Below are 24,778 nucleotides of genomic sequence, written 5' to 3' on the forward strand. Positions count from 1 at the left end.
TCAATTTAAGTCCTGAAAAAAACAAAAATTGCAACTTGCGCACCTTCTCATGAAGATAACTGCATTTTTACCGTAGAAAAATAAATTGATGTCTAATTTTCCTATCTGGCAAAACAGTACGCATAAAATTCAACTGGAATAGTTTTCATTATTTGAGTTTAGTACAGCACAATCCTAGTTACTCGTTTCTCAAAAAAATTCATATTAATTTAACATTATACTTCTTTTATTCCAAATTATCTTCACTTCGAAAATTTGTATTTTTTTTTTTTTTTTTTTTTTTGTGAACAAAATTTGGTGTGTTTCTAACATTTACAACTTAGCTATTTAACGTACTAAATTTTCAGAGAGATAAGTAGTTTTAGACACAGCAAGACCGATTGAGCCATTACAAACGATGAGAATATCCATTCAATAATGTAATAACACTTTTATTTCCTCCTTACATGGTGTTTTAACCGTTTCTATCTATGTTTTAATCTCTAATTCTCTATCATAGTAAAGCCATATATATATTTGATAATATGTAGAACTATTTTTGCTTTTAATATAGGTATAATTATACTAGATAAAACAATGAATATTATTAGTTTTTCACATAATTTGCAATTGCGTAGCCCTACCAGTAAACATACAAAAGCATTTCAATTAAAATAAACTAAAGCCCCAGAGAAGAAAAAGAGAAATACGGAAACAAACTGAAGAGGACCCTAACTTGCCATCTGTCAAAATCCTGGACTACTCTCACATGAGTTATGACATGGTATTACATCACTGAATTTTCCCAACTCTAAATAGATTATATTGTGACCAAAAGATTCAGTTATCACATCCGCGGTGACAAGTATGCAGGACATTGTGATTTTAACCCAAATTTATGCTTTATGCTTGGACACGCTAGATGATTGATGCTAAAACACAGCCAAAAACTATCACTAGCTTGAATTGTGGTCAAAACTGAAACGACTGCAAAAAATCCTGATCGTATGAATGCACAAGAAATTCACAACTGCGCTAATTCAATGCCTGCTTGCTCTTGCTTCTTCTCATCTTTGCCTTAAATCTTGATTTTGTCATAAGAATCTGTACCGTATTTGTAAAGTTCCCAATGGCCATCAAGACCAACAGGATACCACAAAATATTACCTGATCCAAGAGTACATTGTTATACAGCCAAATCCATGCAACAGATTGTAACTGGAGTATTTTTATTTATTTATATTATCTATCCTGTTCAATCAATTGATATACAAAATGAACAATAAATAACATTGGAAGCACAAGCATAGTATTACCTGCCACTCAGAAATAACCCCAACAAATGCAGTCTGGAGCAACAATAGTCCAACATATGCCTCAAATCCCTAAACAATGAAGGAATATCAAAAAGCCATACTCTCAAGTATGTTCAAGCCAATGATTTCTAAAACATGAATACAGCAGATAATTTCAGAGAGAGAGAGAGTGTGTGTGTGTGTGTGTGTGTGTGTGTGTGAGAGAGAGAGAGAGAGAGAGAGAGAGAGAGAGAGGAGGAGGAGCATACTGCATACAAAACCAGCAAAATAAATTCAAGGGCAAGCCTATTTAAAAGGGTAACACTTATCCTTCACCTATATTTGCCTCCATAAAAGAGAGTGCCTAAGCATAAAACAGCTTCAGTTATATTTGCTACCCAGTTTAATACAATATGTACTTCTGAATTAATCCATTATCACACCTGACCCAAAACATGCTAAATAAAAAATCATCATCATCATTATCATCAACAGCAAATCTTTATCCCACTAGATGGAGTAACTGACAAATCATCAATAAGATTATATACATCTCACAAGAATTAAAAAACCAGCTCATAATCACATCTATGAACTTGAAAAATAAGTCATAAGAAAAATTTACCTGCAATATGAAAAGTATAGGACACAACAGCCACAGTTGGCCATCCACACCAGCTGTTTCTCCCCAAACAACATCCATCCTCTTAGCCTAAAATTCAGAGAAAAACAAGTATCAAAACTGTATATGTATATTTCTATTCAGTCAACATGCCTTGAGATATATCAGTCATTTCACCATAAAAATAATGCTATAGATCAGATGATTGCACTTCACCACAAAAAAACTAATGCTATAGATCAGATGATTGCACACAAGTTTGTAGACTTATATGGCTTCACTGAGCATCAAATACAAATATAATGAGCCAAACACTAAAGGAACTAGGCTGGATGAAAGATTGTGTGACTATTTAAAAGTGGCACCTTTCCTAATGCAATTCGAGTATAAAGTCTCTGACGCTGATATCTGTTTTGTAGAAGCATTGCAACTCCCTGCATCATAGCCCACTGCAGGAAAAGTTGCACACCTCTCTGCAAGCAAGCATTAACGAGACTTAACGAGTGAAACAGGTAAATATCACAAGGGAAAAGAAAAACTTCAGACAGAACAATGGAAGAGAAACCTGTGTTTTTGCACAATCTGGTTGTCCTTTAATTTCCCAAGTGAGACTCACGAGAGCCATTAGCATAGCAATATAATGATGATATATCCACCTGTATGACAAAGTAAGTTTATTTGCAAAAGATTTGTCCCATGCAAACCAATATCTGCCCACCCCCAAACCCAATGTGCTATGCAAAGATGAAATGTTACCAGGCCAACTAAATAAAATACTTGCCCCATCCTTTCTTGTTCTCAATCTAATGCATGGCAAAGTTGTCAATTAAATACTGTTGATACAGCTAGATAATGTCCATCATAAGGAGAGTAAACATGAAAGAAAGAACATAAACTAGGAGTGAACTACTCGCTTTGCAAAACTTACAAAGGAAACCACTTAATACCCATGAGCAGAAAGCCTGATACCCACAAAAGGCTAGGAAACAAGCCCCGTCAAGAAAGACATATTGAAAGTTGCCTTTTGAAGGTGACATTATCAGAGAAGGGTATTTCTCCTGATGTGTAATGGTGCAATGTATGGTACAAGCTCAGAATCAAGTCTGCATCTGTTTATTCATTCTTCAATGACTGACTCTTTTATGGAATATTTTGATATATCCTTGGTGAGTGTGAGGCATGTCCAAGATCTCAGATCATATTGACTGGTTCGACTGGTTATGGGAAGAGGAAAATGGTCAAGTTGTTGCAGCAATACCCAGTTTGCCATTGTTTGGTGTTTGCCCTTTTTATCCAAAGTACATATCTCATGCAACTCAAGTAAGTAGAAGAAATAAAAGTAAAGCAACACTAGCTTTTGATCACCCCAAATACTTTGCCACTCATGTCATGTTTAGACAGACATTACTTAAGTGCAATCCTCCCTCTGCCATATGAATAAACCTAAGAATCTTACGCAGATTCAAACTACACTAAAGGATCTTTCCTAGCAGTATCCCCCTTCCTAACTCTCTCCCTTCCCTTCAAGAATAAAAGGGAAAAAAATGAATAAATAATGCAATTAAAGAACAACAAAAGCACATAACGAAGAAACTCTTTTCTTATTTGACGAGGATCATTACAAAAACATAAAATAAAATTCCAGTCACAAAAATGGCAAAGGATTAATGTCTGTACCATGGACGAATATCACTTCCATTAACCCTCAAAATGTTTTCTCGTAATGCCAAGCCAGTGTACAGGAATAGCAGCCAGGCCTGAAAAATGATCAAACTACATAATAGACTGTATACAAATGTTTCATCATGTAATCAAACGTCTCCCAATAGGAGTATAGGACATCAACATAAGGGGTTTAAGTACAAATACCTGATAAACCTGAACCGGGAAAGCTGGCAAGCATCCATCCCAGATCCAAGATCTTAAAACAAGAAGCATTGCCGGAAAAAGCAGGAATAGCAATGCAGTTCTATCCTGAACAAAAAAAGATTTCAATGTTATACAGTTTTACAAAATTTTCTTTACTTTGTGTTTTTGTGTGTAAAGGTTCACAAGCTTCTCAATTTCATATTGCGTATAAACTATGAACTATGTTTATTTGAAGGCAACATCTTTCCCTTCTTTTTCTAACAGGCGTTTCAACATGATACTGTGCAAGGACATGCATACTGATTAAGTCCGAATTTTGAAACCCTTAATGGTTACCTATTGATTAAGTCCGAATTTTCACAATTAAAATGGGATTAACACACGGTATAAGAATAGATAGAGCAGAAGAAGTATACTCTGTAACTGTTGTATTCCTCTTTGACCTTGAGCTGCACATCCTTCCTAGAAGCACGAACATTGATAGGACCCAAAAACATCCTCAAAAAGCGTCCTAATTGACCAACAGGTATAAATTAGCATAGCCACACTCACAGCGATTGAATTCAAATTCAGATCCATTTCAATCACTTAAAGAAAACTAAAAAATGATCGCAACGAAATTGTACGGGAATCGATTGGAATTGGATTGCAACCTTGAGCATGGCCAGGAAGGAGCGAAGAGGCATCACCATCAACGAGGATGCACCTGGCTCGCTGCAAATCTTCATCGAGCTGCAGGAGGAAAGAACAGAACACAGAAAGTAAGGGGCATGCATGCAGATACAGATGCAATTGAGAATTAGGGGAAAGAAAGGAAGAGAAGCGAAGGAACCTTGTCGGCGAGGTTGGGATTGAGATGCTTGTGGGAGAGAAGGGAATAGAGAGAGGAACGAAGGGAATGGATTTTAGAGTCGAGGGCGAGGACGCGCTGGCGAAGGGGCTGCTCATCGCTAAGATTCCGTGAGATGTGAGCCGAAACGGCGTCGGATATCTCCTTGGCTTCTTCAACGACGGCGGCAACCTCTTCTTCAATCTTGTCCGCAGAAGCTGAAGAAGAGTTTTCCATGGCTCCTCTTGCCATCACACTTTCTCTGCTCTTCTTTCACTTGGCTTGGCTTCAGTTGGTTTTGTTTGTTGTGTTTGCGTCTCTGCGAGCTGCGAGCGAGGCCCACCCACTACTACCGATATGATATCATACACTCATGACTCACTCAACAACACAAACAACAAACCACAAACTACAAGCAACGCCCCCCGTACTAATCTTAATTTTAGTCTCATCTAATATCATATTTCCTTATTTATATCCTATCATTATTTTGTTATTAATTATTTGTGCTCACTGCTTTTTACTATTTACTTATTTAGGCGAATAAAAGTGTAAAACTTCGTTACCTTCGTCATTTTTTTTTGTTGTTTGCCTTTTCCGGTTCGGTCTTTCTACCGGTAACTAGAGCTGTCAAGGATACACAAAAGTCACACCCACTTAAGTTGGTGCAGAACAGCGCATCTGACTAAGGATGGATATGTTTGGAAAGTTCATGTATATAAGGTAAAATTCCTTTTTCTGAGTTTACACGTCAGTTTCAACAATAATTATAAATAATTTAATTTAAATTAATTTTATAAAAATATTATTATTATTATTATCGTTTGTTTATTTTATTTTCCTCGTATCTCCAGTATAATAGGTCAAAAATTAAACTATTACGAATCTAATTTTTATTTAATAATTTTTTATTAATTAATAGGTTGCTATATAAAAAAAATAAAATTTAAATTCAATACTTATTTAACCGAACCAGTTAACTAATCACTCCATCAATCCAAATGGATAATTATCATTTGTTTATTGTCTCCCCTTCATTTGATCATGTTATTAGTGAAAAAATGTTTTCATATTATCTACAAGTTTTTTTTTCATATTTATATAGACATTTATTTAGGATGAATTAACTTTAAAAAAAAAACACTTATTTAAAACAAAGAAATTAGTTACTATGCACAAAATTTTGTAATAAAAAATGTAAAAATGTATTTATAGTTGAGAAATGACCGATGTATTTAACATATTTTTAAGACATTTTAATAATAATTTAAAAAATATATACAAAAATATTTTATTTTATTTATCTTAAATTCTAAATTTTAAATTATAAATTTTTAATTCTAAATTATAAACTTCAACACTAAATATGACTAACGTTGGTTAACTAAATATTGATTTTCTATACATTTTTTTTAAATATATGGAGAATTGCTAAAAGAATTCACTTGCCATAAGTCATAAAATAACCGAATCTAAGAAATGAAAAGATCTCTCTCTTCTTCATTTTTAAGTTAAATTCGAAAAAAAAAAAGTGTCAAAATTTAATTTCTAGAATCTTTTTAGAGCATATCTCTCTTTGTTTGATTATCGCTCGTCGCCAATATAGTATTTCTTTATTTTGAATCTATTTTGTTGAATATTGAATCTTTTGGTGATCTTAGTAGTATGTACTTGAAAATTCCCCTTATTCAAAATCAACCACAAAGACATCCTTAACATGATTCAACATATTTATTCACATTAAGAAATGCTAGTAAAGAGAGATACCTTCAATACCAGCAAACAGAGCCCCATCTACTAACTTAGAGATCCAGCCAACAAATACTGAGAACACGTGATCCCATCTTGGGTTCACAGTCATAACACAAAGATAGGTTTCCCTGACAAAATTTGAACGTCTCTGGTAATCTGGTATCATCCTAATTGCTGGCCAACTATAGAAAATTACTAGATGTAAAAAAGAGTAGCATGCCCAATCAAAAACAACTACCGTAATAAATTCCTTTCAATACAGATTTTATGCTGGTAGAAGCCACACTAGCTCGTATAATTGCGTACTAGGTAGTAGGTACTGATATTCTTCTCACAGGACATAAGATATGTTGATAAAGAATGGCCGTTGGCATTGAATAAATTTATTACTACCACCACTACGACAAAAGATAAGTTACTACTTGTATTACCTTGACTTGGCCCTTAAAAATATGACTCACCCAGTCAACTCGGGCATCAAAATTGAAAATAAAGAATGACGCAGGAGAAAATTTTTAATTAGCGGTGAAGTTATGCTATTCACGCTGGCTTAAATCATCACTTACCATGTATTTCGGCTAGACTTGGCAATTGTCCTGCAATAAAATGCCTCGAGTTAAATTGCATTACGACAGTTTATGCACAAATGCTGAGCAAAAAATCTCTTTCCATTTTGTATCTAATAAGCAAAATACAACTGCCAAGATTTTGACCTTCATAATATCAGCTGATCTGCTTCTAAGTTATTTTTTGTTCTTATCATATGTTACAATGATCCAGTAACATGACAGCGAAATTGCAAGTTAACGACTAAGCCCTGGAGATTAAATGATAAATTATAAATAGTTCTTTTTTCTTTTTAAATAAAAGTATCAGTATAGCACACTTTTATCTTCCAACTAAACAATGAAACGGGGAAAAATATTCCGAAGTCTAACTTTTTTTTCAGGGGAGGGGAGTGCATATTTGTATAATTACACTGCTTGCTAAAAGGCTACTTGGGTATTGATTAACGATATTGCAAATAAAGTCATTAAGTACAGCTACAATACTTGACAAAGATAGATTGCTGCACTAGATTTCTCTTGTTCTCTGCCAAGTTAACAAGAAATCACAAGAAATTATGGCGAAGCAGTAATCCAAAATCTCATATCTACGCAGAAATTGAGACCTTTTCAGCAGATGCAGATGCAGATGCAGGTGCAGCTATATCCTTAAAACCCAGCATCTTGTTTACTGCAGCAATATAGGCTTTCACACTGGACACAACAACATCCATTCCAGCTCCACTACCACTATTAAAGAGATAAAGCATTGTGTCCATGGATAATTAGAAAGAATTAGATGAATTAAATCAATCAACTTTAGGATTTACCAGAGAAAGCATAAGGCTGAGATTAGATTTATCTTTGAGATTGAAATGGAGAGACAGAGACAGATATTTATGATCTCTGTATTTCTGTATCAAAGACAGTGTCCAGATACAGTCTAAATGTTTGATTTACACATAGAAAGAAGAATAACAATACCTAAATGTTCGATGGACAGTTTCCCCAGTTAAAGCATGAGTAGATGTACGACTCTTGTCCCCTATAATTACAACTCTAGTAGTGGCAATTGCATCAATGCCTTCTGTGACTGCATTCATTGAGTACTCAAGAAGTGTTACTGGTTCCTGCATTATTTTAGAAAAAGAAAAAGGATGTAAGCGCTTCCATTATAAAGTACTTCTTTCAAATATAAAAACCACATCCCAGGGACATCCCAGGGACAAGGTAAAAAAAAAAAACAGGTGACCAGTTTGGAATTTAAGAAATGAGCTTTAATTAAATTTATTATCCTTTTAATATGAAAACCACTTTCCAGGGACAACGTAAAAGACCATAAGTTTATTAAACATTCTTTGGCATGAAAGGTGATCTTCAAATTACCATAAGGTACCTTAAACTAGATCACACAAGCAAGAAAAAATGCATATATTACTTATAATAGTCCAATAAACTTCTAAAATTAAAAGGATCTGATAGACTGGTAGTATGAAAGAATCAACAAATATATACAACTTTGAACCTTCACAATCAGATCAACAGCCTTGTAAGCTGAATCAACAGGTCCTGTACCCACAGAACAAGCAACATGTGTTGTACCATCAAGACCAATAAGTTTTACGGTTGCTGTTGAAAGACCAAGAGTGCCACAAGTCACCTGTACCGGATAGACATTGGTTAGCTTATATTTGTCCTGTTATTATAAGATAATTTGTATTTGTACATAAAATGGCCAGATATATTGAGGAAGCTGGGGAAGAAACAAACAAAAATGTGAGTGCTTAAAGAGTGTATATTGGAAGACTGATACAATGTGATATCGAGATTTGTTAAATATATATATATATAAGAAATAATATGTGTGTGTGTCGTGATGATAAAGCAGAAAATAGTATGTGAAACTTTATTCTATATTTCCTACATTTGTAGTGCTTTATTCATCAAATAATAACAACAACAACAACAAAGCCTTGTCCCACTAAGTGGGGTCGGCTACATGAATCAAACGACGCCATTATGCTCTGTCATGTATCATGTCTACAGAGAGACCGTTTACATGTAAATCTCGTTTGACCACCTCATGGATGGTCTTCTTAGGTCTTCCTCTGCCTTTCACCCCTTGTTCATCTTCCATCTCATCCACTCTCCTGACTGGATGTTCTATCGATCTTCTTCTCACATGTCCAAACCACATGAGACGCGATTCAACCATCTTTTCCACAATGGGTGCTACTCCAACTCTCTCCCTTATATCTCCGTTCCTTATTTTATCCAATCACGTATGACCACTCATTCATCTCAACATCTTCATCTCTGTCACACTCACCTTATGTTCGTGCTCTCCTTTAGCCGCTCAACACTCCGTACCATAAAGCATAGCCGGTCTTATAGCGGTGCGATAGAATTTACTTTTAAGTTTTAAAGGCACTTTTTTGTCGCATATAAAACCAGATGCACTCCGCCATTTTGACCAACCTGCTTGGATCCTATGATTTACATCCTGTTCAATCTCTCCATCATCAAAATAATAACAAAAATAGTAAAATCTAAATAGCTCTATTTTATTTTTCTCCCAAAAAAATAAGGGTATGGCAATGTTATCCATTATTTGCAGTGCATACTTACAAGTTTTTTTTACCAACTTGGAAAAATGACAAACAATCACAGCATTAAAATAGCATCATTTAGTTCTAAAAACATACGTTCCTCTTGCAACAGCCTACATAAAACTTTGTCTTATGCATGGCCACAACGCAATGACATCTTTGGACCCAAGTAGCCAACCCCACAAAAGGCTATGTTCAGGTTCAGGAAGGATAAACTCTAGCTGTCTACCAGTCGGTATACAGAACAATGGTAATGATGTTTCATCGTAGACAGAAAGACGAAAGAAAAGGAACTCATTTAAGAAAACACAAAAATGTTGGGTTTTCAAATACAGCTTCTTCTACTCTCTGTTCTATGTATCAGTCCAGTATACCCATCACATCTTAATATGTCAATCCCTTTAATTTAGATTGTATTTCAACAAAGAAAAATAAATTAATCCAGGAAGAGGACACAGATGTTACATCCTGGAAATGGGAGAAGAAAGGAGGTCGTTGTATCAGTGATCATGGTAAACACATCTCCATAAAGCAGCTGCATTAAAATTTGAAAGTATACCTGCAAATCACCAAGCTTCCAGATAGGCTCTGCCTGAAAAACTTCATCGGATACCAATGCTCGGAGGTCAGCATCAGTAACTCTCTGATACAGAAAGGTTAAAAAGCAAAAGGATGTTAACCAGCACTCATCCAACAGATATAGAATAGCTGCTGTTCACTATAAAACAATCAAACATCGACTACATAAAAGACACAAGCTTCATTTATTACCGACCATATTAATTGTTTGACAGAACAATCAACCATCACAAGACAATTAGACCCAACTTGTTGACTCTGCCAATTCTAGGCAGACCCAGTGAATTTCATTACCAGTAGCACTTGCAGAGTAAGATGAGGAAGAAAATCACTAGCTTTTGTTACCTTCTTTTGCTCGGCCACTGCTTTGAATCGCCAAAATAAACTCTCAACTTGCTCGTCTTTAAGCTCATAACCAAGCTGAAGTGAAAAAAAAATAATAATTCATAAAACAGAAGAAAACTTCAAATAACCATTTACTTTCAACTCAAATATCGGTATACCTCTTCAAGTCGCCTTCTCAAAGCATGGCGTCCACTGCATTAATTGAAGTATGTAAGTGCTTGTTAGAAAGAGAAAATAAGAAATCATGTTTTTTGTTGCTGACAAAACAAGAGAACATAAGAACATGAAACAGAACTCGGTGAGACATCAAAGAAAGAACAAAGGGGCATGTCAGCGAATACAATTGAAAAGATCAACTTACAAATGACACAATTACCAGGTTGCATCTTATACCTTATATGTTGGCTAGCCTATGCATGGAGCATCAAATCCTATGTTCGATCTTAAATTACTTAATAAATTAAATCTTACATTGGCACTGGCAGACAGTAAATGGAAAATATAATACTTTAACATTACTACAATCAACCTCACGCATGGAGGCAATTCAGTGGACATGAAGAAAGCTTCCCAGCAATAAAGCTAGAATCATAATTGAGTGTGGTCCCAAAATATCCCCCTGTCAAAGTCAAACTACAACTCAAGGCAATAACCAGTATGTTGAGAAATAGGACTGACCTTGCTAAGGTCTAGAAAGCTAAAACTGAAAAGTGGATTCTCATGCTCAGAATCTTCAGATAAATGATGCAGAAAAATTGATAAACTTAAAAGAATAATGGTAAACAAAATATGCTCAAGTTACCATCACTGTGCCTAAGATTTGATAAACTCAATCAAGCTAGCTTAACATCCTTATTAAAGTAAAGCATGATGCTGCTATTCTGCTCAGAAAACTATCAGCACAACTCATTTCATTTTGCCATCCAGACAGTAATTACTGAGGCGGAATATTTGATTCGGGAGAAGATAAATTCAAAAAAATACGTACAAAATACATATGCTGATATTACGGTGTGAAAACCCATGCAGAAATAAGAGTTATGGAAAAGGTAAAAAAAATACCTAAGCTTGCCAAGTACAATACCAGCTTCATTGGCCCTTTCAAACCCAATATCCTCAGGAGATATTATTTCATATGTTCCTTTATGTTTTAACATCCCATCCTACAAATAATTTAAAAGTAATAATAGAAATGAGAAGGGCTGAAATCAAAGGGCAGCGCAGAGGTGGCATAAAGTTCTAGTTAATCTGGCAAAACAGATAAATAGAGGTACAATTTCAAATAAGGAGCTCGGGTAGAAAAAAAAAATACCAAGAAGGGGGGAAAAAACCACTCCAAGTGATAAATAGAAGAGGTTGTATATCAACTTTAGCTTGTGCAACCATTCTTAAGGAATTATTGTTCTCATAGCAAAATTAGTTATGTTTTTGGAATTCTCCATAAAATAAATTAAAATACACTACCTCCTAAAACAGGTAAAAGAAGTGTGCTGCAACCAGGGCTAGAAAAAAAATGAAAAAGAAAGAATAGAATGTTGGCTGTTTTATGGGAAGGAAATCGATAAAATTCTCATTCATAAAGTGTTCACCCCTTGACAGAACTAATTCTAAATTTTGGCCAATATGGTACATGCTTCAGCTAACAGCCAAACAGGCAATATCATTAACTTGCGAATACTTATTATGTTAGAAGTGAAATTAAATTCAGCAATAACATGGATTTTGTGCCAAGTTGTAAACTTCACAAAAGTAAATGCTTGAGTTCAAGTCCAATTATGTAGGTATATACATGCATATATGTAATTAACAAACCAACCTGGTGTATGCCACTTTCATGAGCAAAGGCATTAGCTCCCACAAGAGCTTTGTGAGGTTGTAACTGCAAACCAGTGTACTCTTCAACCTATAAAAAATATATATTATTATTAAAAAAAATCATCAATTGGTAATTGCCTTAAAAATGAAAAAGAAATAATAAAAGATTGGTTTCAGATATATGACCATCCTGCTTGTCATATAGATGTGTTTTGCATTGATCCCAGTATAAAGACCACCAAAGACATGTTCTCCACATTTCAAGGCCATCACAACCTTCAAAGAAAAAAAAAAGAGCAAGTTACCAAATACTCCAAAATATAAGTTCTTCCAAACATTATTATTCAGGTCCATAGAAAGACAAAAACTGCGGCTATCAAAAGGAACCATGCATGACTCTGCTCCCATAATGGTTATGCATCAAGTACACAATAGAATATTATCCTCACCTCTTCAAGTGAGGCATTACCAGCCCTTTCACCGATCCCGTTAATAGTTACTTCCAATTGCCTTGCACCAGCATGTGCACCCTGAAAGCATCTGAATGCAGGTAAAATCTAGATTCTATTTTTACTGTGTGCTCGCTCTAAATAGTAAAGACGTCATCAGTATACCTGAATGGTGTTTGCAGTAGAGAGTCCAAGATCATTTTGGCAGTGGGTCGAAATAATAACGTTTTCAATTCCAGGAGTATTAGCTTTTATATCAGCAATCAACTTTCCAAATTCGCTCGGCATATTTATGCCCACAGTATCAGGTATGTTTAGGGTTGTTGCCCCGGCCTTGATAACTTCACCTAAAATTTCATAAAGAAACTCCCTATCCGACCTGGTAGCATATAGACAAAACATAAAAAATATAGCTAATACGAAAGACAACAAATAAATAAATAGCTATTCTATACTCTCCGATTCCAAAAGTACGAGACACCGTAATTACCCTTAACTTTATCAGTAAGATTAATGGCAACACTATGGCACGGAAAAACCTAAGAATGCGAATAATTAACTAACTTATGAAACAAGCAAAAGGTTCATGTCCTATTCATTATATTCAAATGTAACAGTATATGACCTTCCAGCATCTTCGGGACTGAACTCGACGTCTTCGCATCCTAAGCTGCGAGCGAACTTGACCATATTGCGAGCAATGTCAACTACCTGTTCTTTGGTTTTTCTGAGCTTGAACTCCATGTGAATGGCGCTGGTGGCGATGAACGTGTGGATCCTGGGCCTCTTGGCGTACTTCACGGCCTCCCAGGCAGTCCGGATGTCCTTCTCGTTGCACCTGGAGAGGCCGCAAATGACAGGAACGTAGCCGTCGGCGTCGACGGCGTTACCGACCTCCTTGGCGATCATCTTGACGGCCTCGAAGTCCTCGTTGGAGGCGGCGGGGAAGCCAGCCTCGATGATGTCTACGCCGAGCTTCGCGAGCTGGCGCGCAATGTCGAGCTTCTCCTTGGAGGTCATGGAGGCACCGGGGGACTGCTCGCCGTCGCGGAGGGTGGTGTCGAAAATCCGAACATAGTTTGGGTCCGGGATGTGGTTCGGAATGTACGGAGGGCGGCGGCGAGGAGCGGGAAATTCGGATTGGGCGGAGCAAGAAATAGCGAAGGTGGGAGAATGTTGTGGTGTGTGTGAGGTGAAGCTGAATCGGAAGCGTTGAGGAAAATGGAGGAAGATGCGGTGGTGGGGTTGGGAAGTGGAAATGGAGGTGCAGGGGGAGACAATAGGGGAGCGGAAGACAGTGGTGGCCATGGAAGTGAAACCCTAACTGAGAGTAGAAGATAGAGTAGTGGAGAGTATAGTGAGGGAGGGTTTGTGTGTTTGTTTGAAGAGCGGAGAAGGTGGCTGTGGTTCGCTGTGGATCGCTGTGGATATGCTCTTCTTCTTGACGACTAGCAGAGTGAAATGGCGGCGATTGCTTTGTTGGCCGTGACTAGACACTTAACTATTTGAGTGTATATCCACTTTAATGTAATAAAATCTTTTTGAGAACTAAAATGTTCGACAAAAATGTTATTAATGATCTATTTGAATATATATTTTAATTATTTTTTAAAATAACCAATTATTAGATTTATAATTTATTATATTTGAAATATATAAAGGAAGGAGTTAAAAAGTCAATGGATTATAGTTCAAATGGCATAATTTTTTTATATTTATCTAAAGATTACGGGTTCGAGTCTCATTATTAATTTTAAAAAAGAATTAAGTTTGAGAGATATAATTATAAGAGTGGATATAGTGTAATAGATTATATTGTTTAATATTTAATATTTAAAATTAAATTAGTAAAATCATTATAATTTAAAAATAATATTTTTATAATAATTGTAAGTTTTTAAAATATTGTTTTTACTTATAAACGATTTGTTATTTAAATATTATTATTTTATTGCAAAATACTTTTTCCTAATGCTTCCTGTTCCGTTCTAGGTGAACCGAGGTATACGACGCCAAAGTTAGCTGCTTGCGTCCTGGGAAGAGCTTATATGTCGTCTAGGGAGTAGCGTTGTAGGAGAACCTCGGCACCTTGAAACACGGCGGCGGGAGCACCTGCAATAAGCACTCCGACGCTCAAGTAAGAACAGGGATTATCAGAGAATAAGAAAAATAAACTAGAGCGAGTAAATGTAACCTGACTGTTCATGGGCTATTTGGCTTGGTTTTATAGGCGAGTAAGGTGTTAGTTGAGATTTGTGTGTTCCGATATGTCTGGTGGGTGCCGTTGCTGGTATCTTTGACTGTTGCAGAGTTGTGATCGTGTTTGGGTAGTGGGCTCCGTTATTGTAGGTAATGGTTGGAAGGTAGCGCAGACTTGTTGATGACTCAGTCAGAGGTTTCCGTTGTTGCTTTGTTTGTTTCCGAGCTTTATGTTCGGTTTCGTCAGTTATGATCCTATTATCGAGTATAACGGGGTACACATCATAGCCCCCAAGCTCGGCTGGTGTTTTGTGTGGAAAAGAGCAGACGAGCTTTAATGGGCTTGCGGTTGATTCTTACTGTACGTAGGTCTTTAGCGTTTGGGCCTACTTTGTTTGTTGATGGACTTTGAAAAGACTTTTGGGAGACTCTTTCTTTGCGTTCTCACGAAACGTGTCGCTTTTAATGCACTTCTTTGCCGGTTGGGTTTTTCACGTTTTTTAGTGGTCATTAGTCAAGTCATCTACTAGGTTAGTGGGCTTGCAATAATTTTTCTCTTGTCTCAGAACTCTGCTGTTTCAACTTCTCACAGTTTTACTTTCATTATGTCCTCCAAAGGTTAGTACTTCTGCCCTTATTCTTCACTGTTACTGTAGTTGTTTATTCATGGCGGGAGAAAAAGGAAAAGAGAAATCGAAAGCTGTTGAGGTTAAAGAAGATGACCCATATCATTGGGTTCATGATGATGTGAGGACTCGTTCCTCATCGTTTACCAGTGTTAAGTCCATGGCTGATTTGAGAGGTCTGAATGTTGTGAAGAGTGGTTCCAACGTCGCCGTTGAATTTCTTCCTTGTTCTGGCAGCGATAGGGTGTGCGAGAGGAGAGGTGATTGGGGGTATTTCTACATGTATACTCCCTGTATGATTGAACTTGGCGTTAAGTTTCCCTTTTCCTCATTCGAATGTGATGTTCTTACTCAACTTAACTGTGCGCCCTCGCAGTTACACCCGAATTCTTGGGCGTTTCTTCACGCTTTTCAATATTTAATGGATTTTCTTTCGTTCCCCTGCTCGTTGTCGTTGTTCTTTTCACTGTTTCAAGCCAAAGGAGTTCGAAAGGGTTTGTGGGTTTGACTTAGTAGTTTTCTGGGTCGTTCTCTCTTTCTTCTGTATAAATCTTCTTTTAAAAACTTCAAGTCTCTTTTTATTAAAGTTCGATCGGTTGAGGCTGAGTATCCATTTTATTTAGACGATGAGCTTTTCGAAAGGTTTCCTCTTTACTGGTGTTCTGAGCCGAGTCAAATTCTTGAGGTTGCTGAGCGAAGTGAGGAGGAGGATTCCCCTTTTAGATTTTCTTGTTGAAAGTTTTGCTGACGGGGTGTGTTTATCGATTTCTGAGCTTTTGCGTTTGTATGATTCTGGTGACAGTGAGGGCTTGAAAGTGTATATAGGTAACATTTTGCTTTGTTATTTGTTTGTGTTGATGTTGTAATATCTTCTAATTGTTGGTTTGCTCTTGTAGGTGGGCGGGTTCCCCTCTTGGATCCTTATCGGCTTCAGTCCTTTATGACAAAGAAAAAGGAGAAGGATACTAGTGGTGTAGGAGTTCAGAAGGATGATGGTGGACAAGTAGCTTATTCTACTGCTCAGTCAGCATCTTCATATAAGAGGAAGAGAGGTGATATTGATAAGTCTGTGGAAGTTATCTCAGAGAGTGATCAAGAGGTCGTTGTTGGTGATATGGCCGCCTTTCATCGTCAAAAAAGGCTTCATGGCTTTATCTCGGGATCTAGCTCCCACTCGTTGTGGAGCGATCAGTTTAATTTTGCCGAGTTAGTAGACAGGGCGTCCTAGTATCCTGGGGATATGCTGATGACTCGTCGGGTTGGTATGGAGGCGCTTGGAAAGTTTGTTCAGGTTATGTTCGGCTTCCTCTATGTTCTTTTATGTTTCCTTTTGCTGTTCTGTTCTTATATGGTGTTAATTTTGCAGATCGTTGCTTCTCATCTGATGTGTGTCGGCCGCACCACCAAGCTCATAGGTGCTGAGCAGCAGGAGGCTATTGATAAGGTCTCTGACTTGGAGAGGTCATATAAGGCGAGAATTGTTGAACTGGAGAAGTTATCAAAGGAAAAAGATGATATTGCTATTAGTGCTGTGGCTAAGGCAAAGGAATCTGAAGAGGAGGTGGCTCGTTTGAGGGACCAAGTTCGGTTGCTGCAGGCTGATATAAAAGAGAGTGACGTTTCTAAGGGGAAGTTGACTGCAAGGGTTCATGAACTGGAAGAAGCGGGAATGGAGATGTTTGTCTCCGGCTTTGATCGTGCCGTTAGCCAAATTTCCTTATTGGCCCCTGATTTTGATTGTAATCATTTGGATGCGACTAAGATCGTGATTGATGGGAAGCTAATCGTAGATGGCACTGTGGAGGAGCATGATGAGAATGCTCCCCCCTCTTAGTTTGTTTTGCCTTATGTATTTTGGATATGTATTGTTAACTCTTAACTATTGTTTGACTTTAGTTTTGTTTGACCGAGGTTTGGTCATGTTCGCTGTTTTGTTGCTATTTTGAACTCGGATAGTGTTTGTTTTGGCCGAGCTAAGGCCAAGTTGACTATATCACTTTCTTGTGATTTTTGTGGCGTACGTTTTATTTGTTTTTGCATTTTGTTTGTTAGGATTGGGTTTGTTTGAAAGAACCAATCACGTTCATTTGAATATATTGGGCGTCCGGCCTCATTAAAACCCTTCCTTAGGCAAAACCCTCTTTATTTTGGGAGAAAAGCTCTAAGGGGGGAAAAAGAGTACCTTCATCCGCTGATTGTACAAGTCGTGATCTATACATTTTTAATGATGAAACGTTCCAGTTTCCTGACACTGGGTTGCCTTGTAATGTTTGGAGTTGGTAAGCCCCCATTTCCGAGTACTTTTGCTATTCGGAAAGGTCCTTCCCAGTTTGCGGCGAGCTTCCCATGCGAAGGAGGTCGTCTCGCATCTTCGGTTCGTCTGAGGACTAGGTTGTCCTTAGTGAATGTTCTTGGAACGACTTTTCTATTGTGTTTTCTTTCTGCCAATTGTTTCATGGCTCTCTGTTTGATTGCCGTGATATCTCTGTCTTCTTCGACGAGGTCAAGCTCGGCGTTCCTTATGTATGTGTTGTGTTGCTCATCGTATAGCTCGGTTCTGATTGTGGGAGTTCCGACCTCTACTAGAATTAGCGCTTCTGACCCGTACACTAGTTTGAAGGGTGTTTCTCCCGTGGTGGTTTGTATTGTTGTGTTGTAGCTCCATAATATTTTTGGGATTAGCTCGGCCCACTCACCCTTCGCGTTGTCGAGCTTTCTTTTTATTGCCTGCAATATAACTTGGTTAGTAGCCTCGGCCTGCCCATTGGTTTGTGGGTGTTCGACCGAGCTAAAATGGTGTTGTATATTAAATTTTTTTAGAAATGAGCTGAGCTTGTTATCTGTAAATTGTCTACCATTGTCTGATATTATTTCCTTTGGTATTCCAAATCGGCATATTATGTTTTTCCATATGAAAGATCTTACCTTGTTGGCTGTTATTCTTGCTAAGGGTTGTGCTTCTATCCATTTTGAGAAGTAGTCTATTGATACTAAAAGAAATTTTACCTGACCTGGCGCTATTGGAAATGGGCCAAGGATATCAAGCCCCCATCTGTGGAAAGGCCAGCTTACCTCCATGCTGTGTAATACCTCGGCTGGCTTTGTAGAGATGGCTTCGTGCTTTTGACATTTGTCACATGTCTTGACTTTTGTTATGCAATCTCTTTTCATTGTCGGCCAATAGTATCCCGTTCGGACGATCTTTGCGGCGAGAGCTCGTCTGCCGATGTGATTCCCACATACGCCCTCATGCACTTCGTCCATCACCTCCCTTGCCTCATCAGTACCTAGGCATTTTAGCAATGGTGTTGAGAAATCGCGTCTGTATAGCTCTCCCGCTATGTTTGTGTAAAGACTTGCTTTTCGTCTGAATTGTTGTGGGTTGAGCTCGTCCCTAGGTATGGTACCCGTGTTAACGTACTCAAGAACAGGTGTTCTCCAGTCATGGAGGTGGTTAATCCTTGTTATAGATAGTAATTCAATGCTGGGCTTTTTAAGTGTAAGCTGTGATAATGCCGATATTTGTGTGTCTGCCCTAGTGGCGGCAAGTTTGGATAAAATGTCTGCTCTAACATTCCTTTCTCTATGCACATGTAGAATAATGAATGAACTGAACTTTGAGATGAGATTGATAAACTCATATTTTATGATATATTTTGTACTTAATCTGAGTGATTTATTCAATCCTTCACCCACTTATTCATATTAATTGCATGGTTTTACTTTCCCTTCCTTATTATGTGATGTATGTGAAAAACATGTTTCCTATGCTTAAAAATAATTATTTTAATTACCCTTTATTTCCATTCAATGCCATGATTAGTATGTTGAGTAATTTCAGATCTTCTAAGACAGGAATGACTTAAAGGATGGAAATGAAACATACAAAATTGGAAGGAAAGCTTAAAACGGAGTTTTTGAAGAAACTGGCAGCCACGCGATCGCATGGGCGACGCGGCCGCATGCCAGCGCGAAGAGACATTAACGCGGCCGCATGACTGACGCGACCGCGCGCCTTGAGCGAAACGCATATGACGCGGACGCATGACTGACGCGACCGCGTGACAAGGAAAAAAACTCCCAATGACGGGACCGTGTGACCCATGCGGACGCGTGACAGAGGCCACGCACCAGAAATTGTAGAAAACACTCATAGCGAATTCTGAAGCCCTTTTTGGCCCAAATCCAAGTCCAGAAGGCATAGACCAGAGGTTATGAAGTGGGGGAATGCATCCATTCAAAGGAGAGTCGCCAATTAGTTACTATTCATGATTTAGATTTAGTTTTGAGGGAGGTTCTCTCCTCTCTCTTTAGGATTAGGATTTAGATTTAGGACTTTATTCGCTTTCAGGATTATCTTTTTATCAGGTTCAATATTCCTTTTTATTATTTTCTCAATTTAGTTTATGAATTCTTCTATGTTACAGATTACTCTTTGAATTAATGTTATTTGAGGTATTTCAGTTTACAATTGCTCTCTTTTGATTATGTTACTTTTATCCCCAATCTGAAGACATTTTTATTCCGGTAGATTTACTTTTTCCCTTTTGGTCTTGGTTAAGAAATCAGTAACTCGGGAGTTGTCAAACTCAAACATGATTGATAATTGTTATCTTTGCTAATTGAATTGAACTTCAACAATCCCAATCTTTCCTTAGGGATTAACTAGGATTTGAGGATCTAACTAATTAGTCACTTGACTTTTCTTTACTTTAAGTAAAGACTAACTGAGTGGAATTAAGATTCAATCTTCATCATCATTGATAAGGATAACTAGGATAGGACTTCTAATTTCTCATACCTTGCCAAAAGTTTATTTTACGGTTATTTAATTATTTTACAGTCATTTACTTATTCTAATTGCAATTTAAATTACTTGTTCCTCATCTTAAAAACCCCAATTTACAATCTTCATAACCAATAATAAGAACATACTTCCCTGCAGTTCCTTGAGAAGACGACCCGAGGTTTAAATACTTCGGTTATCAATTTATTTAGGGGTTTGTTACTTGTGACAACCAAAACGTTTGTACGAAGGAATTTCTGTTGGTTTAGAAACTATAGCTACAACGCGACTATTTTTATAAAGTTCTTTACTGGCAAAAATTCTAACGTCAGAGATCCTTTGCTACAAGCCAATATCGCTCTAGCAAGGGATCTTTTACCTGATATTTTCCTCGGATTTGTTGAACAACCAAGAGGGAGTCACAGTGTGCTGTTAGGCTTTGTACTTGGTGGTTGAGGGTGAGCTTGAGTCCGGCTATGAAGGCCTCATATTCGGCCTGATTGTTACTTGTTGGGAAGTGGAATTGGAGGGATTGTTCGGCCACCACGTTGTCTCCTTCTTTTAGGATTATCCCAGCTTCGCTTCCTCCTCAGCTGGATGCTCCGTCGACGTGTAGCTCCCAGAGTCTGTTGTGTTCGTCCGAGGTTAGTTCTAATATAAAGTCGGCGAGGATCTGCGCTTTTAATGCCGACCTTGGTTGAAATTGGATATCAAATTCTGAGAGCTCGATGGACCATTTGGTCAGTCGTCTGGCCAGTTCTGGTTTTGTCGGTATTTGTCTTAATGGTTGGTTTGTCCTTACTATTATTGTGTAGCTCTAAAAGTAGTGTCTGAGTCTTCTTGCTGTTATTACAAGTGTTAAAGCTAGTTGTTCTATCTTCGGATACCTTTGTTCTGTTGATTGCATTACTCTACTGACGAAGTATACCGGTTGTTGTGTTTTTCCTGTCTCAATGACTAAAGCCGAGCTTATTGAATGATTAGAAACGGATAAATATAAGTATAAAGATTTACCGACTTCTGGTTTTTGCAGCACGGGTGGTGATGACAAAATGGTTTTGAGCTCGGCGAACGCTTTCTCACATTCTTCTGTCCATTAAAACTTCTTATTCTTTGTTATTGTTTGGAAGAAATGATATGATCGGCTTGAGGCTGATGGTAGAAACCGAGATAGTGCTGCTATATTTTTTGCTAATTGTTGTACCTCTTTTATTGTTTTAGGGCTCGCCATGTTAAGTACTGCTTCGCATTTTTCAGGGTTTGCTTCAATTCCTCGTGAAGTTAGCATGAATCCGAGAAATTTGCCTCCTTACACCCCAAAGGCACATTTTTCTGGGTTGAGTCTCATCTTGTATGCTCGGATCTGTTCAAATATCTCTTTGAAGTCGTCGCAGTGTGACCTTTCCTGAGTGATCTTGGTGACCATATCGTTCACATAGATTTCCATGTTCCGACCTATTTGGTGATGGAACACTTTGTCCATTAGTCGTTGGTAAGTTGCACCTGCATTCTTTAGACCAAATGTCATTACTTTATAACAAAAATTTCCATGTTCAGTTATAAATGTTGTTTTGCTTTGGTCTTCTGGATGCATGAGTATCTGGTTGTAGCCAGAGTATGCATCCATGAAGCTCAAGCTTTTGAAACCTGATGCATTGTCTACGAGCTTATCAATACAAGGTAAAGGATAGGCATCTTTAGGGCATGCCTTATTTAAATCCGTGAAGTCGACGCACATGTTCCATTTATCTAAGTTTTTCCTTACCATTACCACATTCGAGAGCCATGTGGTGAATCTGATTTCTTTGATGAAGTTAGCTTTAAGAAGCTTTTCGGTTTCTTTGAGTGCTGCCTTTGATTTTTCTGCTTCGAGATTTCTCTTCTTATGAGCTATAGGTCGGCTTGTTTTGTTGGTGGCAAGCTTATGGCAGATAATGTTTGGGTCTATTCCTGGCATGTCTGCTGGGGTCCAGGCAAATAAGTCGGCGTTGTCTTGTAATACTTTTATGAGCTCCGATCTTTCTTTCCCTTGTAGTGCTTGACCGATGTATGTGACTTGTTCTGGTTTCGTCGTCAGCGGGACTTCCTGGAGCTCGTCTGCTGGTTGAGGCCTTTCTTGGGTGTCCCCATGAGGGTCAAGCTCTGCTAGAGACAGCACCTCGCTTGTGTTATGAATTGCTTTGACCTCTTGTTGGAATTCTTTTCCTAGAGCCGACCTCTTTAGGCTTGCATTGTAGCATTGCCGAGCTTGTTGACGATCTGAATGGAGTGTCGCTATCTTTTCGTCTTGTGCCTGGAATTTGACACATAGATGAAAAGTTGAAACTACTGCCCTGAACATGTTCAGAGCAGGTCTTCCGAGGATAATATTATAAGGACTAGGGCAATCAACTATAAGATATTGTATGTCGATGATCCGAGATAGTGGGGGGTCTCCCATTATCCTTTTTAACCATATATAACCCTTAATTGGAACTCTTTCTCCGGAGAATCTGACTAATTCTCCGGCTGAGGGTTGTATGAGTCTTTCCGATATTTTCATTTTTAGAAAAGTAGTGTAAAAAAGAACGTCGGCACTACTACCTGGGTCCATAAGGACTTTTCTTACCAATAGCTTGCCTGTTTGGATGGAAATTACCACTGGGTCGTCTGAGTGTGGTGCGGCCGAGCATATGTCATCCTGGTTGAAAGTGATTTCTAGGTCGGTTGCATATTTGTTGTTAGGTAGTGTTGTTCCTTCAATTGCCAGCATTACGCGGTAGCTACGCTTCCTTGCCGAAGTTGTTTCGCCTCCCCCGACGAATCCTCCAGACATGCAGTTTATAACCCCTTTAGGTGGGGCATTGTTTGACCATTTATTGGCTTCCTTGCTTCCCGAGGTTTGCTGGCGCTCTTCTTTGCCCTTATCGTCCTCTTTATATTTTCTTCCTTCGATGTACTTATCAAGGAGGCCTTGCCGAGCTAGTCTTTCCAATAGATCTTTGGCTATCACGCATTCATCAGTTGTGTGTCCATACTTCTGGTGGAAGGCACAGTGCTTGCTTTTGTCAACAAACCTCTGGTCTTGATAGCTCCCAGCTCTTGCTGGTGGTTTTATGATTTTAGCGTTGAGTATTTCTTTGATTATCTTTTCCCTCGTTGTGTTGAATCTGGTGTAGTTGTCGAATTTTGGGGTGAGCTTGAATGGTTTGCCGAGCTCTTTGTTGTTCACCGACCTTGGTATCCTATCCTCCTCCTTTCTATGTTTTCTTTCTGTTCTGTTGGCTTCACGGAGTTCTTCGATCTCCATTTGTCCGGCCGCTCTCTCTCAGAATTCCTCTAATGTCTTTGGCTCTGTGACTGCAATCGTCTCTCTGAACTTTCCAAGCTGTAGGCCGGCCTTGAGGGCGTGTAGGTGGACGACGGGGTTCAGGTCTTGTATTTCCATGGTCGCTTTTGTAAATCTGGTCATATAACCTTTCAAACTTTCTTGGGGACCTTGGCGGATGGTGCTGAGGTAATCCGATCCGTGTACGTAAATTTGTACTGCCGCAAAGTAGTCAATGAAGGACCTTGCTAGCTCTTCAAAAGAAGAGATTGACCTTGCAGGTAATTTTGAAAACCAAAGTAGAGCAGCTCCGTCAAGGTAAGTAGGGAAAGCTCTGCAAAGCACAGGTTCGTTATTAGGTCCGTTAAAAAACATCATAGACTGAAATTTCTTAATATGAGCCCAGGGGTCACCAATCACCTTATATGGCTCGAGCAAGGAAGGTAGTGTAAAGTGTTTTGGCATCTGGTAATTTGTGATTTCTTCAGAGAATGGGTTGTCTAAGGTCAGCCTCTCCTTTGGAGGGTTGACACCCAAAAGGTCTACGCCGCCTTGGGTTGAGCCTTTGGAATTATCCTCTTGTTTACTGGCATTGTTCAGGGTTGATAATTCGGTGAGTCTCTTGACTTCTGCTTGTAGCTCGGCCATTTGGGCCATGAGTTCGGCCTAGGTGGGTTGATGAACTCCATTATCGGCCATGTGTGAAGGTTGAGAAACCCTGCGTAGAAAGAAAATACAATGTACTATATGGAAAAAGAGTGGGGTTAGTGTGACTTCCGGGCCCCACGGTGGGCGCCAAATGTTCCGTCCTAGGTGAACTGAGGTATACGACGCCAAAGTTAGCTGCTTGCATCCTGGGAAGAGCTTATATGTCGTCTAGGGAGTAGCGTTGCAGGAGAACCTCGGCACCTTGAAAAACGGCGGCGGGAGCACCTGCAATAAGAACTCCGACGCTCAAGTAAGAACAGGGATTATCAGAGAATAAGAAAAATAAACTAGAGCGAGTAAATGTAACCTGACTGTTCATGGGCTATTTGGCTTGGTTTTATAGGCGAGTAAGGTGTTAGTTGAGATTTGTGTGTTCTGATATGTCTGGTGGCCTGGTGGGTGTCGTTGCTGGTATCTTTGACTGTTGCAAAGTTGTGATCGTGTTTGGATAGTGGGCTCCGTTA

The 24,778-nt window shown here is 38.4% G+C and overlaps 2 protein-coding genes across 2 annotated transcripts; both read right to left on the reverse strand.

Annotated features, from left to right (window-relative positions):
- Positions 1–535: 535 nt before the first annotated feature.
- Positions 536–5,287, reverse strand: LOC112775864 (uncharacterized). The gene is made up of 10 exons (XM_025819763.3): positions 4,598–5,287; positions 4,419–4,497; positions 4,182–4,276; positions 3,766–3,870; positions 3,574–3,653; positions 2,462–2,552; positions 2,262–2,369; positions 1,900–1,986; positions 1,296–1,364; positions 536–1,146 (listed from the first exon to the last, which is right to left on the reverse strand). The coding sequence occupies exons 1-10, from the start codon at positions 4,844–4,846 to the stop codon at positions 1,015–1,017; spliced, it is 1,095 nt and encodes a 364-aa protein (XP_025675548.1). The 5' UTR covers positions 4,847–5,287; the 3' UTR covers positions 536–1,014.
- A 975-nt stretch (positions 5,288–6,262) lies between these two features.
- LOC112775296 (2-isopropylmalate synthase 2, chloroplastic) lies at positions 6,263–14,250 on the reverse strand. The gene is made up of 13 exons (XM_025818848.3): positions 13,314–14,250; positions 12,854–13,067; positions 12,689–12,769; positions 12,426–12,515; positions 12,241–12,327; positions 11,487–11,587; positions 10,583–10,616; positions 10,425–10,499; positions 10,060–10,143; positions 8,417–8,551; positions 7,876–8,021; positions 7,518–7,641; positions 6,263–6,942 (listed from the first exon to the last, which is right to left on the reverse strand). The coding sequence occupies exons 1-13, from the start codon at positions 13,994–13,996 to the stop codon at positions 6,925–6,927; spliced, it is 1,872 nt and encodes a 623-aa protein (XP_025674633.1). The 5' UTR covers positions 13,997–14,250; the 3' UTR covers positions 6,263–6,924.
- Between the last annotated feature and the right edge of the window lie 10,528 nt (positions 14,251–24,778).

The sequence above is a fragment of the Arachis hypogaea genome, chromosome 19 (assembly GCF_003086295.3).
Source record: "Arachis hypogaea cultivar Tifrunner chromosome 19, arahy.Tifrunner.gnm2.J5K5, whole genome shotgun sequence".
Classification (NCBI taxonomy): domain Eukaryota; kingdom Viridiplantae; phylum Streptophyta; class Magnoliopsida; order Fabales; family Fabaceae; genus Arachis; species Arachis hypogaea.